This window comes from Nerophis ophidion, linkage group LG14 (assembly GCF_033978795.1).
Source record: "Nerophis ophidion isolate RoL-2023_Sa linkage group LG14, RoL_Noph_v1.0, whole genome shotgun sequence".
Taxonomy (NCBI): Eukaryota; Metazoa; Chordata; class Actinopteri; order Syngnathiformes; family Syngnathidae; genus Nerophis; species Nerophis ophidion.
Genome location: NC_084624.1, coordinates 26,358,718 through 26,376,012, shown reverse-complemented (window position 1 = coordinate 26,376,012; position 17,295 = coordinate 26,358,718). Strand labels below are relative to the sequence as shown.

Below are 17,295 nucleotides of genomic sequence, written 5' to 3'. Positions count from 1 at the left end.
GCGCCGAGTCTTTAGTCAAGTCAAGAGGGTTTTCAAGCTCTGGCTTCTCCTTGGCACCATTGCCTGCTAGGGGCTGGGCTTCACTCTATTTTGTTACCTGAGTTACACACTTAGTTCAACACCATTAAGAATGGATGAAACACAACACATACAGTCATGAGATATAAGTTGAAACTGATGAAAAATGCAATGCAAACATGTTACCAATTATGTGAATCATCTTCAACTATAGCTGTGACTGTTTGGGTCACATATTAGGCCTGTGCTTGCTCAGCCAATCAGAGAGTGGCCGTGCTCAGCCCCTGTTGGGGGATTAGCCAGTACATTGATGGGAATTACAGCTCTTGTAAGGGAAACGTTTCTTTCGTCTCAGCTCCCGAAAAAGAGCCAGCTCTTGTTGCTCAAATTGGTATGTACAATATTTTTTCAAATATAAAAAAGGTTCATATTTATGTGTATTTCCTATATATTGACAAACACAAAACGTTCATACCTGTCATCATTTGCATTCGGAAATGAGGGAAAATTAATTTCCTTTTTCCCGCACGTAGTCTCAAATTATGTAGCAACTTTTCTCTCATGCTACGGCGTTAGCCTGCTTGTGTTTTATTATTGTGCTGTGTGTATAAAAGCCCTCCCTCTCCCTACTGCTCTTGGCATAAACGCTATGCGGGTATTAATGGCTTAAACAACCCTTCAACTCAAATTAGATGCACATTGTTAATATTATCATTAAGGGGACTGGAAGGTTCAGTTTGAAAAAAGACGATTTTATAAACGTAAACTAATAAAAGCATACATACGAGTGCAACATATCAATATTCACCATAGTGAGGTAGGTAAGAGGTGTCATACTAAAGACTTTGCACCTAGAAAATTAGAAAAGCAAATACTTTGAGTACTTTCTCATAGTGATGTGCAAGACATGTACTAACGGCTTGCCAGCCCAGTAATACAGTATGTTGTATGTGGCTTCCGCAGATTCACTTACATGACTGCAAGGCATATTTGTTCAACAGCCATACAGGTCACACTGAAAGTTGTGATATAAAGAACTTTAACACTCTCACTAATATGCTCCACACTGTGAACTCACACCAAACAAGAATGACAAACACATTTCGGGAGAATATCCTCACTGTAACACAACATAAACGGAACAGAACAAATACCCAGAATCCCATGCATCCCTAACTCTTCTTGGCTACATTATACACCCCTCTAGCACCAAACCCCCCCCCTAACCCCCTGTGTTGATTGAGGTGGGCGGGGTTGGGGGGCGGGGTTTGGTGCTAGAGGGGGTGTATAAAGTAGCCAGGAAGAGTTAGGGATGCATGGGATTCTGGGTATTTGTTCTGTTCCGTTTATGTTGTGTTACAGTGAGGATGTTCTCCCGAAATGTGTTTGTCATTCTTGTTTGGTGTGGGTTCACAGTGTGGCGCATATTAGCAAGAGTGTTAAAGTTGTTTATTTCACAACATTCAGTGTAACTTGTATGGCTGTTGAGCAAGTATGCCCTGCAATCTTGTACGTATGAGGGCAGAAGCAGCGAAATGCATGCGAACGGCCGGCACGCAGATAGCATGGTGTAAAAGCGGGCGTGATGACATGTTGTAGAGGACGTTAAAAGTACAGCTATCACGGCACGGCATCAATATAGTAGTCCGGGTGAAAATCGGAGAATGTTAACCCCGGGTGATTCCCAGGAGAGGTGCCAAAATCCGGAATACTTGGGGGTCGGCGATTATGCAGCTGAGCCACATCAGAGTGGTCAAAGAGTCGCATGCAGCTCCGGATCCGCAGGTTGCCGCCCCCTGTCCTATAGTTAGCAACTTAAGTAACGGGGTGGGGGGGTTTGAGGGGAGGGGAGGGGAGGGACACATTTTTATTTACAGAAAATGTCCGTTATTTGTCCTGGAACAAGTGCTTTTGTAGTTTTTACTATTATTATTCATACAAAACCCAAAACCAATGAAGTTGGCACGTTGTCCATCCATCCATCCATGTTGTACCGCTTATTCCCTTTGAGGTCGCGGGGGGCGCTGGTACCTATCTCAGCTACAATCGGGCGGAAAGCGAGGTACACCCTGGACAAGTCGCCACCTCATTGCACTGCCACGTGGTCTAAATGGTAAATAAAAACAGAATACAATGATTTGCAAATCCTTTTCAACTAATATTCAATTGAATAGACTGCAAAGACAAGAACGTTTGAACTGGAAAACTTTGTTATTTTTTGCAAATATCAGCTCATTTGGAATTTGATGCCTGCAACATGTTTCAGCACTAGTGGCAAGAAAGACTGAGAATGTTGAGGAATGCTCATCAAACACTTATTGGGAACATCCCACAGGTGAACAGGCTAATTGGGAACAGGTGAGTGATGAACAGAGTGAGCCATGATTGTGTATAAAAGCAGTTTCCATGACATGCTCAGTCATTCACAAACAAGGACGGGGCGAGGGTCACTACTTTGTGAACAAATGCAAATTGTCGAACAGTTTAAGAACAACATTTCTCAACCAGCTATTGCAAGGATTTAGGGATTTCCCCATATACAGTCCATAGTATAATCAAAAAGTTCTGAGAATGTGGAGAAATCACTGCACGTCAGCAGCAAAGTTAAAAAAAACAACATGGAATGCCGGTGACCTTCGATCCCTCATCTAATACTGCGTCAAAAACTGACATCAGTGTGGAAAGGGTATCACCACATGGGCTGAGGAACACTTCAGAAAACCACTGTCAGTAACTATAGTTGATTGCTACATCTGTAAGTTAAAGTTAAAACTCTACTATGCAAAGCGAAAACCATTTTTCAACATCACCCAGAAATGCCGCCGGCTTCGCTTGGCCCGAGCTCATCTATTATGGACTGATGCAAAGTGTAAAAGTGTTTTGTGGTCTGACGAGTCCACATTTCAAATTGTTTTTGGAAACTGTGGACGTTGTGCCCTCCAGACCAAAGAGGAAAAGAACCATCTGGACTGTTATACTGTAGGCGCAAAGTTCAAAAGCCAGCATCTGTGATGGTATGGGGGTGTATTAGTGCGCAAGGCATGGGTAACTTACACATCTGTGAAGACACCATTAATGCTGGAAGGTACATACAGGTTTTGGAGCAACTTAAGTTGCCATCCAAGCAACGTTATCACGGATGCCCCTGCTAATTACAGCAAGGCAATGCGTGGCTTCATAGTAAAAGAGTGTGGATATTAGACTAGCCTGCCTGTAGTCCAGACCTGTCTCTCATTGAAAATGTGTGGCGCAAGATGAAGCCAAAAATAACACAGAGACCCCAAACTGTTAAACAACTTAAGCTGTACATCAAGCAAGAATGGGAAAAAATTCCACCTGAAAAGCTTCAAAAATTGGTCTCCTCAGTTCCCAAACGTTTACTGAGTGTTGTTTAAAGGAAAGGCCATGTAACACAGTTTAAATAATTTATTTGTAAATTATGGTGGAAAATAAGTATTTGGTCACTTCAAACAAGGAAGATCTCTGGCTCTCACAGACCTGTAACTTCTTCTTTAAGAAGCTCTTCTATCCTCCACTCGTTACCTGTATTAATGGCACTTGTTTGAACTCGTTATCTGTATAAAAGACACCTGTCCACAGCCTCAAACAGTCAGACTCCAATGCCCATGTGCCAACTTTTTTTTTTTTACAAAGTATTGCTGCCAATAAATTCTAAGTCAATGATTATTTGCCAAAAATAATTAAGTTTCTTAGTTCTAACATTAAATATATTGTATTTGCAGTCTATTCAATTGAATATAAGTTAATAAGGATGTGCAAAACATTGTAATCTGCTTTTATGAATTACACAATATGCACACTTCACTGGTTTTGGGTTTTATACATGAGCTTGTCAAAATACATTAATTCTATCACTATACAGTGTATACAGTGGGGCAAAAAAGTATTTAGTCAGCCACCGATTGTGCAAGTTCTCCCACTTAAAATGATGACAGAGGTCTGTAATTTTCATCATAGGTACACTTCAACTGTGAGAGACAGAATGTGGAAAAATAATCCAGGAATTCACATTGTAGGAATTTTAAATAATTTATTTGTAAATTATGGTGGAAAATAAGTATTTGGTCACTTCAAACAAGGAAGATCTCTGGCTCTCACAGACCTGTAACTTCTTCTTTAAGAAGCTCTTCTATCCTCCACTCGTTACCTGGATTAATGGCACTTGTTTGAACTCGTTATCTGTATAAAAGACACCTGTCCACATCCTCAAACAGTCAGACTCCAAACTCCAATATGGCCAAGACCAAAGAGCTGTCGAAGAACACCAGGAAAAGAATTGTAGACCTGCACCAGACTGGGAAGAGTGAATCTACAATAGGCAAGCAGCTTGGTGTGAAAAAAATCAACTGTGGGAGCAATTATCAGAAAATGGAAGACATACAAGACCACTGATAATCTCCCTCGATCTGGGGCTTCACGCAAGATCTCATCCCGTGGGGTCAAAATGATCATGAGAACGGTGAGCAAAAATCCCAGAACCATACGGGGGGACCTGGTGAATGACCTGCAAAGAGCTGGGACCAAAGTAACAAAGATTACCATCAGTAACACGCTACGCCGACAGGGAATCAAATCCTGCAGTGCCAGACGTGTCCCCCTGTGTAAGCCAGTGCATGTCCAGGCCCGTCTGAAGTTTGCCAGAGATTGGGAGAATGTCATGTGGTCAGATGAAACCAAAATAGAACTTTGTCGTGTTTGGAGGAAGAAGAATACTTTAGTTGCATCCCAAGAACACCATACCTACTGTGAAGCATGGGGGTGGAAACATCATGCTTTGGGGCTGTTTTTCTGCTAAGGGGAAAGGACGATTGATCCGTATTAAGGAAAAAATTAATGGGGCCATGTATCGTGATATTTTGAGCCAAAACCTCCTTCCATCAGTGAGTGCTATGAATGGTTGAGCAAATACTTAATTTCCACCATAATTTACAAATAAATTATTTAAAATTGCTACAATGTGATTTCCTGGATTTTGTTTTTCACATTCCGTCTCTCACAGTTGATGAAAATTACAGATCTCTCTCATCATTTTAAGTGGGAGAAATTGCACAATCGGTGGCTGACTAAATACTTTTTTGCCCCACTGTAAAAACCAGACATGCATTTTAGGTTAATCAAGGTTTACATTGTTTTTTTGTTTTGGTTAGTTTCCTGGTATGTTAAAAAAATAACTACAATTTAGCAAAGTTTTTGTTTTTTACCTACAGTAATAGCTGTGGTTTATTTTGTTGGAGGAAACGTTTAGCGTTCGTGCGCATGCGTGCGCATGCTCAGTAACGTTGGGTAGCACGTTTTCTCATCGCACCAGCTCCCGTTTTAAGAGCATGCTCCTTCCGCCGCATCGTTCACGAAGGACCCATCGCGATTAGCCACAATAGACTGCAGCTCTGCGTGGGGAGAGCTCGCCGCGGCTAACTCGCTCTTTTAAGCATGGATTACGTTTTTTGGTTACTTTTTATCATTTCGAAAACGAGCTGTTTTTTTCACATTTAAGATCTCAGGTGAGCCCCGCCCCCTAAAAAAAAAAAAAAAAAAAAAAGGTCAGCGTGGATGCTAAATCACAGACGAGTCGACGGATTGTCGGTCCTTTCAATCCGAGCATGTTGAAGACGGCGCACTACTACCCCAGCGTGGACCCTTCGCCCACCATCATGCACGGCACCTGGCTCGCCTCTTCCACGATGGGCTGCGTACACGCCCCCTCCGCCGTGGCGGTGGAGAAGCCCAAAAAGAACGCGTTCAGCCTGGCTAAAGTCATGTCTTTGGGCGGCAAGAAGGGCCACGGAGGCAAGGCGCACTATAACAACAACAACAACACGCCCTTTGCCATCCACTGTCACATCGGCAAGGAGATCAAGCACATTTGCAGCAACTGCAGCCGAGGGAACGGCACGCAGGACGGTGAGTGTTGCTGGTGTGCAGCCTCGGTGCTCCATCGCCTACTTGCTACGATTCAGTCTGTTGGATATGTGTACTCATAAAAGTGGCCACTCATTTAATTGGAGTAATAATCCATGTTGTACATATGCAACATTATGCATGCAACACAACATGTATCCCATGGCTGCATGCTTCAATTCAGTCACATGACATCATCTCTCACCCATCTCGGGATGCAAAAACATGTCTTAATTGTGTGAATGCTCCAAAGCAGGGGTCACCAACGCGGTGCCCGCGGGCACCAGGTAGCCCGTAAGGACCAGAGGAGTAGTCCTCTGGCCTGTTCTAAAAATAGCTCTAATAGCAGCACTTACCAGTGAGCTGCCTCTATTTTTTAAAATGTTGTTTATTTACTAGCAAGCCGGTCTCGCTTTGCTCGACATTTTTAATTCCAAGAGAGACAAAACTCAAATAGAATTTGAAAACCCAAGAAAATATGTTAAAGACTTGGTCTTCACTTGTTTAAATAAATTCATTTATTTTTTTACTTTGCTTCTTATAACTTTCAGAAGAACAATTTTAGAGAAAAAATACAACCTTTAAAATTATTTCAGTTTTTTTTAAACACATATACCTTTTTACCTTTTAAATTCCTTCCTCTTCTTTCCTGACAATTGAAATCAATGTTCAAGTAATTTTTTTTTATTCTAACGAATAATAAATACATTTTAATTTAATTCTTCATTTTAGCTTCTGTTTTTTCGACAAAGAATATTTGTGAAATCTATCTTCAAACTTATGATTAAAATTCAAATAAATTATTCTGGCAAATCTAGAAAATCTGTAGAATCAAATTTAAATCTTTTTTCAAATTCATTAGAATTTCTTTTAAAATTTTTGTTCTGGAAAATCTAGAAGAAAAAAATGATTTGTCTGTGTTAGAAATATAGCTTGGTCCAATTTGTTATATATTCTAACAAAGTGCAGATTGGATTTTAACCTATTTAAAACATGTCATCAAAATTCTAAAATTAATCTTAATCAGGAAAAATTACTAATGATGTTCCATAATTTTTTTAATTTTTATTTTCAAAAAGATTCAAATTAGGTAGTTTTTCTCTTTATTTTTTTCGGTTGAATTTTGAATTTTAAAGAGTTGAAATTTAAGATAAACTATGTTTCAAAATTTAATTTAAATTTTTTTTGTGGTTTCTCCTCCTTTAAACTGTTCAATTAAGTGTTTTTTCAATTTATTCTCGACAACAAACCTTCCGTAAAAGGAAAAAAAAGTACGACGGAATGACAGACAGAAATACCCATTTTTTATATACATATATAGATTTATTTATCAAAGGTAAATTGAGCTTATCGGCTATTTCTGGCAGTTTATTTAAGTGTGTATCAAACTGGTAGCCCTTTGCATTAATCAGTACCCAAGATGTAGTTCTTGGTTTCAAAAAGGTTGGTGACCCCTGCTCCAAAGCATTCACACAGAGGGTTTTCTATTAAACCTCTTCTTCTTCTCCAGATTTTGGCGCGCTCTACCTGCCACATTTTTCACCCGACTCAAACAGTTCCAACTTCAAACTGTTCGGCCTACTCGGGAATCGAGGGCGTTCCCTTGACAAATTCCCCCAAAATCCCTGATTTCCAAGAATTGCAGGTTTTCCCAAACATTTTTCCCCATTCAAAATGAATTGGCCATTTTTGTAAACTACAACCATTTCCACATTTTTCAACCGATTCAAACCATTCCACCTTCAACACATTCCACCATCCTGCCATGAATTGTTAACGTGGACCCCGACTTAAAGGCCTACTGAAACCCACTACTACCCACCACGCAGTCTGATAGTTTATATATCAATGAATCATTGATATATAAACTATCTACTGAATTTAACTTCAGTAGACTGCGCTCTCTTTGTGCAAATTAAACATTAAATATGGACAATTAACTAAACATATAAACTAGTAATTAAAGACTAATATGTACAAGACTGATGAGACAAGATGACACTTTTACTGTAAATACAAACTTGGACTGTTCAACCCCAGGCCACTCTTGTAGCTGAATGTTTTCTACATTTTAAGATTAGGAACCATATTTGGCACTCTGGACATCACTCGTTCATTCATCCATCCATCCATCCATTTTCTACCGCTTATTCCCTTTCGGGGTCGCGGGGGGCGCTGGCGCCTATCTCAGCTACAATCGGGCGGAAGGCGGGGTACACCCTGGACAAGTCGCCACCTCATCGCAGGGCCAACACAGATAGACAGACAACACTCACACTCACATTCACACACTAGGGTCAATTTAGTGTTCATTCATTGGTATTATATATGTTCTTAACTGAGCCACCCCCATATCTTTATAAATTACATGTCATTTGTAAAGACATGCCAGGCTGACAATAGGATAATGTAAACAACACTGCCAGAGCCGCAATGAGTTTATAGTAGGTGTGTGAATGATCAACAATCAATATTATTGGCAGAAATAGAGGGCCCCAAAATCAAATTTTGCTTAGAGTCCCATGGAGGCTTGGGCCAGACCTGACAATGATGAAATATTAACATTGCAACACATGCTAATACGGCCTTTTTAGTTTGCAATTTTAAATTTCCCGGGAGTTTCTTCTTGAAAATGTCTCGTAACGATGACGTGTACGCGTGACGTCAGGCACTGTTAGGAAATATGAGGGCTGCACACACACACAGCTTAAAAGTCGTCTGCTTTGACCGCGTAGTTACACAGTATTTTGGAGATCTGTGTTGCTGAATCTTTTGCAATTTGTTCAATTAATATTGGAGAATTCAAAGTAGAAAGATGGAGTTGGGAAGCTTTAGCCTTTAGCCACACAAACACACGGTAATTCCTTGTTTAACATTCCCGGAGGTGAAACTTTACGATGGATCAGAGCGCAGTCAAGCGAACATGGATCCCGACCGAATGTCAACCAGCAGGTTTCGGTGAGAACATTATGGTAAAAAGTCGCTTTTTACCGGAGATCAGCTGAGCTTGGCCGTCCATGCAGCTGCCGTCGACTTCCCTGAGACACTGGCATAAAGATACCCGTGGACACACACCTCCGACTATCGGGTACTGTTAAACTCACTAAAACACTAGCAACACAATAGAAAGATAAGGGATTTCCCAGAATTATCCTAGTAAATGTGTCTAAAAACACCTGAATCCGTCCCAATGCAATCGCGTTTTTTTTCTTTTCTGGTCCGTCGCTATCAATATCCTCAAACACAAATCTTTCATCCTCGCTCAAATTAATGGGGAAATTTTCGTTTTCTCGGTCCAAATAGCTCTTTTTGTTGCAGGCTCCCATTAAAAACAATGTGAACATGTGAGGAGCCATCAACGGGTGACGTCATCGTCTACGACTTCCGGTAAAGGCAGGGCTTTTCTGTTGGCGACCAAAAGTTGCGAACTTTTTCTTCGATGTTCTCTACTAAATCCTTTCGGCAAAAATATGGCAATATCGCGAAATGATCAAGTATGACACATAGAAAGGACCTGCTATCCCCGTTTAAATAAGAACATTTCATTTCAGTAGGCCTTTAAACAAGTTGAAAAACTTTTTTGGGTGTTACCATTTAGTGGTCAATTGTACAGAATATGTACTGTACTGTGCAATCTACTAATAAAAGTTTCAATCAATCAATCAATCCTGGAAATTTAAACTCCCTTTTTTTCAAGTTAAAAAAAATGCCTGGTTTTCCAAGCCTTATTTCCACCCTTTTTTTCTGGCGACTACTCCTCCCACATTTTTCAACCCACTTCAACCGTCAAAACAGTCCTCTTAATCAGGGCAAAAAACAAAGTTGTTTTTCGAACTGGAAAAATTCCCGGTTTTCCCAAAATTCCAGGAATTCCGTAATAATATTTCTCAATTTAACATGTTACTACTTCAACACTTCCCGACCGATCTGAAAAATTTCAACCCCAACCATTTCAACTAATTCAGACCATTCGAGTTTTTTACTATTTAAAAAAAAAAAATGCCGCTTTTCCCGAAATTCCTACATTTTTTGGAAATTCCCATTGAAATCAATGGGACATTCTTCAAAGTTCAACAACTCCCACATTTTTCATCTCATTCAAACTGTTCCAACTTCAAAATATTCAGCCTTTGTGTGAATTGTGTGCTCTACTCCTACAATTTTAAAAAAAATTATAGGATTTCAATTCAACTTCAGCATTGGAGCATTCACACGCAATTCCTCTAGGAGTTGTCTAATTTTTGTAAGCATTATACTTCCTGTTGAATATAGAGCTAAATGTTCACTAGCACTTCTGAAATCCTATTTTGTATCGTAATATGTCAAAATGATATTTGGTTGTCGATTTACAAAACCCAAAACTAGTGAAGTTGGCACGTCTTGTAAATCGTAAATAAAAACAGAAGACAGTTATTTGCAAATAATTTTCTACTTATATTCAATTGAATACACAGCAAAGACAATATACAGTATTTAATGTTTAAAACTTGTAACACGTGCATAATGTGGCGCGGCATTGTTTTGCTGAAATAAGCAGGGTCGTCCATGAAAAAGACGTTGCTTGGATGGCAGCATATGTTGCTCCAAAACCTGTATGTACTTTTCAGCATTAATGGTGCCTTCACAGATGTGTAAATTACCCATGCCTTGGGCACTTATACACCCCCATACCATCACAGATGCTGGCTTTTGAACTTGCGCCTATAACAATCCGGATGGTTTTTTTTCTTCTTTGGTCCGGAGGACACAACGTCCAGTTTCCAAAAACAATTTGAAATGTGGACTCGCCAGATCATAGAACACTTTTCCACATTGCATCAGTCCATCTTAGATAAGCTCCGGACTGGTGAAGCCGGCGGCGTTTCTGGGTGTTGTTGATAAATGGCTTTGGCTTTGCACAGTAGAGTTTTAACTTGCACTTACAGATGAAGCGACAAACTGTAGTTACTGACAGTGGTTTTCTGAAGAATTAATGAGCCCATGTGGTGATATCCTTTACACACTGATGTAGCTTTTTGATGTAGTACAGCCCGAGGGGTCAAAGGTCACGGATATTCAATGTTGGTTTCCAGATTCTCTGAGCCCTTTGATGATATCACGGACCATAGATGGCGAAATCCTGAAATTTCCTGCAATAGCTCGTTGAAAAATGTTCTTAAACTGTTGGACAATTTGCTCACGCATTTGTTTACAAGTGGTGACCTTCGTCCCATCCTTGTTTGTGAATGACCGAGCATTTCATGGAAGCTGCTTTTATACCCAACCATGGCACCCACCTGTTCCCAATTAGCCTGTTCACCTGTGGGATGTTCCAAATTAGTGTTTGATGAGCATTCCTCAACTTTTTCAGTCTTTTTTGCCACTTGTTGCTGGCATCAAATTCCAAATGAGCTAATATTTGCAAAAAATAACAAAGTTTACTAGTTCGAACATTAAATATATTGTCTTTGCAGTCTATTCAATTGAATATAAGCTGAAAAGGATTTGCAAATCATTGTATTCAGTTTTTATTTACCATTTACACATGGTGCAAACTTCATTGGTTTTGAGTTTTGCATTTTGTAATAGTTTATAGGTACGATTCCATTGTTTTTTAACCATTGTTCTATTGGTTTTAAATAGAGCTGCAGCTATCAATTGATTTAATAAGCGTGTATACAATTATTTTCTTATAATTGATGGGGCTATTTGCAACTTGCTCAAAGTTACAAAATTACAACAAAAACACCATTGGCCGAAAACATTTGTTTTAACAAATGTCTTTATTTTTCACAGTTACTCATTTTATGTAATCATTTATTTTTTTTTATTATTGGTGTTTACGGCGGTAGTCCAAGAGAAGCAACGAACAATTTGCTGTATGTTGATGTTATGATAGAATATACATTCAATGACAGCTAACGCCAACTCTCCAAATTATTAGCTAACAGCTGTTTCGTATGTAGTTATGTCATTACGTCCTCGAAGCGGATATAACACTTAAAATACATTGGAAAGTTAGCGTCCTCTAGGCGTCTCTGTAAATGTTGCAAACAGCACCCTTTATTCCAATAATCGGATAAGACACACAGTGGGTCCTCAAATCGTATTTTACTGTAAACAGCTCAATAACCTTCATCCTTCATCAACAATTATAGGTGCACTTTTAACGTATGCACATTAACAGAAAATATAAATGTGCGCTTCATTGCGGCAGCCGAGTGGAAGCTACTGTCTGTCCGGGTATTTAAAATTTGGGGCATGCTTAAAACAAAGCAACAGAATATGAAAGGAAGCTTGTTTTTAATAATCAAATGAACCAATAAATGGTTGCAAACTTGCGGCCCTAATTTTAAGTGTGCGTATCAAAAAATGTTTTAGTCATAGTTTTTTAAATATATTTTTTACAAGTAATTAAATCATTTGCCATTACAGTATTTCCACCTGCATGATAATTTCTAAATGATATGGGACAGGTAAGCTTTTTTTTTTTTTCATACAATATAATTTTCCACCTTTTAGTGTTGTATTTTATCGTAATTTGAAAATAATTTTTATGGAATATTTTTGTATAATTATCCATAAACTTTTTGCAATTTGTTTTATTTTGGTGTTCTATTTAAATAATGTTATATTAATATTTTTTAAAGCTCTAGCCCCCCCATCGACCCCAAAAGGGACAAGCGGTAGAAAATGAATGGATGTAAATTTAAATCATGTAAAGAAGGGAAGCGATTCATACGGGTCCATTCCTGGGTGGATCTCGTGTGAGAGGAAGAGCGGTGGTGAATCATTTTTGCAATGCAGTCTGCTGAAAACGATGGAACGCGTCATTCTCCCTAGCAACTGACGTTGTGGTTGAAGTTGGAATTGCCACAAAACACATTTTAAGATAGTCAACGCTCTACTGCCTTCTGGCGGCAATTTGTCATATTTCATGTGTCAGGTAAACTGCGACAAATGGGGCTATATGAGCAAAATTATGTTGTCAATCATTTTAAATGTTTTCATTTGCGATGTGAAAGATGTCATGGAATTGCACTTTTTGATATTTCCAAAGATGATATTTTGCTGATAATGGCTCCTGTGGATTGTTGTAATATGCAGGGATAGTTGTCTAGTTACATAACGCACCCGTCTTGCTGATTGTCTTGCAGCGATCTAATTTTTTCACACACTCAGTGTTTATTGATCGAGGTGTTGAAGCTGGTTGGATCCTGTCTCCAGCGTCCAGTTTAATGAAGTCGTTTGAATTCCAACCTACTGCACGGTGCTATTTATCAAGCAACGTGACAGCGGGATTTTTTACCTAGAATGTTAGCTGCAAGGCAGCAGACCGGTCCAGTAAATGACCTGTGAGCCTGATCTCCATCGCTTACTGTCTTTACGCTTTGTCATCAGCGCCCTTCCCAGCACCCCAGGGTGGAGGCTGTGTGGCCTGCAAAGTGATATGTTTGTGTTGGCCAACACCACGGGAGCCATCGTAACATCATTTAAACAGGCCATGGCCTGATGTCAGGTGGGATTATGTCATGATGCCTTGTCCTTGGCAAGTTAACACACACAGCCAGAAGTCACCAAACACTATTTTTGTAACCGATTTAGGTTAAAGTCTGGTTGTGTTCAAGTTTCAACCCCCAAAAAAACATGACATAGGGAGAGCTAGCTCAATGTTATTTTCTTCCCAAATACCATCAAGCGTTGATTTCCTTATACATAAATACCGTATTTTTCAGATTCTAAATCACAGTTTTTTTCATAGTTTGGCCGGGGGTGCGACATATACTCCGGTTCGAGTTATGTGTGAAATTATTAACACATTACCGTAAAATATTAAATAATATTATTTATCTCATTTGCGGAAGAGACGAAGAAAATGTCAGCAATCGTCACACACACGTCAACCAATAAGAATTCGGCGGGGGAGGGTCATGGCAGAAGTGCATTGTGGGACATGGGATGCTAACTGCTATTTGCTATATGCTACTGCCGTAACTTATAAAAACTGAGAAGGGCTGAACAAAAATGGCACCGAAAAGGAAATCATGTACTGCAGATTACAAGCTGGACGTAGTGAAATATGCAGCAGAAAACGGCAAGAGGAAGTGGCGCATACCTTTTGAAGTTGGCAGATTTGTTTAGAAGCGACATCAAGGAAGAATATTTCATCGTATTTATCGATTAGGTGTGACAGATTGTTTGTTAAACTTATAGCATGATCTATATGTTATAGTTATTTAAATGACTCTTACCATAATATGTTACGTTAACATACCAGGCACGTTGTCAGTTGGTTATTTATGCGCCATATAACGTACACTTATTCAGCCTGTTGTTAACTATTCTTTATTTATTTTAAATTGCCTTTCAAATGTCTATTCTTGGTGTTAGATTTTATCAAATAAATTTCCCCCAAAAATGCGATTTATACTCCAGTGCCACGTATATATGTTTTTTTCCTTCTTTATTATGCATTTTCGGCCGGTCTACTTCGAAGCGACTTATAATCCGAAAAATACGGTACATGAAATTGTTGTGCTTGCTTAAATTTTATATTTAATTGCGTGTTACAATTTAAATCAGACCTGGACAAATTAAGGCCCGCCGGACATTACCAAATTTTTTTTTTTAGATCTTAAAGATGGAAACTGTAGCTGCCATTATGATGTGCAGTGTTGTTTTCAAATGATTGAAAGTCTTGAACTATAAAAAGTATTTCAATGGTTGTCTTTTGCATGATATATATTAGTTACAATGGTAATCTAATTAGTTACTATGGTAATCTAAGTCACAGCAGCTCAGACGAGGCACTAAGCAGTGTGGGTGGGGAGCGTTTCCAGAGAGTGTTTCCAGAGCGGTCAGCCTGAAATGCAGGTGTCAGGGACAGACGTGGAAGGAGATTTTTACAACAAAGTTCTAAAGCTTATTGATATATCAGATATATCAGGGTCTTTTTTGCCCTTGGCATTCATATTTTGCTGTTTGTTGCATTTTTGTTGTGTTTCGCTTGATTGTAAAATATGTCGATCGAGAGGGGGTGTGATATAATTTTTTTGTCAATATTCAGTGTTTTATCGTGTATAGTTAATATTGTAAATCCCACATTCTTTGTTTTCAAATACATTCTGGGTGTCTCATTCAGTAAAAAAAAAAAAAAGTTCATTTAGTTTTTTAAAGCTGTCATAACGTTTTTAACATTCAATCAGACATTATAGTGAGGTTTTGTATTAGTGTTCCTAAAAATAGGACCAAAGCACACATACAGTACAGCAGATTTTCACAGCTTACATACATATAAGTTAAAGTTAAAGTAGCCCTGCAATGACGTGGCGACTTGTCCAGGGTGTACACTGCCTTCCGCCCGATTGTAGTTGAAATAGGCGCCGGCGCCCCCCGTGACCCCAAAGAGGGAATAAGCGGTTGAAAATGGATGGGATGGATGGAAGTTAAAGTACACAGTCCCACACACACACACACACACACACACACACACACACACACACACACACACACACACACACACACTATGTGTGGTGAAATTACTCTCTGCATTTTACCCACCCCCTGGGAGGTGAGGGGAGTAGTGAGCAGGAGGGGTGGCCGTGCGTGGGAATCATTTTGGTGGTTTAACCCCCCGATTCCAACCCTTGATGCTGATCGCCAAACAGGGAGGTAATGGGTCCCATTTTTATAGTCTTTGGTATGATAAATGTATACATAGATAGAAATACCAGCCCCCAGACACATTTTTTCTCTATAAGTTTGGCTCCCTTAGTCAAAATAATTGCCCAGGCCTGATACACAATAAATGCTATGATTTAGTTCTGTATGTTTTAAGTATGGATACGAATAGCTTGGCACATGGGTGTGCTTATTCCTGAGAGCTAATAGAATGCTGTTTTCAGCCTTAGCAAATATACTGTATTTTGAAAAATTAGGGCTGTCAAATTAACGAGTTAAAAGGTCAATGATGTCTAGAGGGTACTAATTTTCCAGTGTATTTTACATGGTATGTCCCGCCCTAAATACGTAACACGTGTATGTGCATTTGCTAAATAAAAATAAATATTTAAATGTTTGCTTGACTTAGGATTTTACAGCAAACTACTCATCAAATTAATAAAAATTACAATACTTTTTACAGTGTTCATTACAGCATATTACTGTAAAATAAAATAAAAAAATGTCCGCTTTAAAATTCTGTCGACTGAGCTGGCTTATTTTTACTGTAAAATCTTGTTTTAATGGTGTATTACTGTAAATAGAAAGACAATACTTTTGTTTTTACGGTACAAAAACTGGCAGCTTAATAGCCAGAATAAAAAAGGAACTTGTACTATTTTTCCATTAACGATATAAAACCAATGTAAATTTAGTAAAATTCTGGCAACTGAGCCGCCAGCTTTTTCTGTTAAAAACAAAACAGTGGTACTGTTTTTATATTTACAGTGACATGTCATAAAAAATAAAAAAACACTATTTTACAGTAACATTTTGTAAATGTAAAGTTTTTACTGTAAAATCGACAGATTACCATATTTTTTGGATTATAAATCGCTCCGGAGTATACGTCGCACCGGCCGAAAATGCATAATAAAGAAGGAAAAAAACAAATATACGTCGCACTGGAGTATAAGTCGCATTTTTGGGGAAAATTTATTTGATAAAATCCAACACCAAGAATAAACATTTGAAAGGCAATATAAAATAAATAAAGAATAGCCAACAGAGAACATGCCTGGTATGTTAATGTAACATATTATGGTAATTGTCATTTAAATAACTATAACATACAGAACATGCTATACGTTTACCAAACAATCTGTCAATCCTAATCGATAAATTCGATGAAATCTTCTTCCTCGATGTCGCTTCTAAACAACTCTGCCAACGCCAAAGGTACGCGCCGCTTCCTCCTGTCGTTTTCTGCTGCATATTTCACTACGTCCAGCTTGTAATCTGCAGTACATGATTTCCTTTTCGGTCCAATTTTTGTTCAGCCCTTCTCAGTTTTTATAAGTTACCGCCAATGATGAAATGATCCCTTTTAATAGCTACGGCAGTAGCATATAGCAAATTGCAGTTGGTATTCCATGACCCACAATGCACTTCTGCCATGACCCTCCCCCGCCGAATTCTTTTATTGGTTGAATTGTGTGTGACGATTGCTGACATTTTCTTCATCTCTTCCGCAAATGAGATAAATAATTGATATTTTACGGTAATGTGTTAATAATTTCACACATAAGTCGCTCCGGAGAATATGTCGCACCAAACTATGAAAAAAACTGTGACTTATAGTCAGAAAAATACGGTACTTAAAACAATTCATATAATTTAATAATGAAATCCAGAGGCAAATTCATGAATTATTCACTG

At 38.8% G+C, this 17,295-nt stretch overlaps 1 protein-coding gene across 5 annotated transcripts in view; it reads left to right on the top strand.

Moving 5' to 3' along the window:
- LOC133568372 (phosphatase and actin regulator 1-like) overlaps positions 1-17,295 on the top strand; it is a 113,998-nt gene that overhangs the window by 32,178 nt on the left and 64,525 nt on the right. Inside the window, exon 1 of one of the 5 annotated variants that reach the window (XM_061920265.1) lies at positions 5,366-5,940. The exons of 3 other annotated variants lie outside the window; for them this stretch is intronic. In XM_061920265.1, the coding sequence (XP_061776249.1) occupies positions 5,640-5,940 (301 nt within the window). In that variant the 5' untranslated portion in view covers positions 5,366-5,639. Of the gene's footprint in view, positions 1-5,365; positions 5,941-17,295 lie in introns of those variants that run through there. One more of the 5 variants, XM_061920266.1, reaches the window with a different exon arrangement.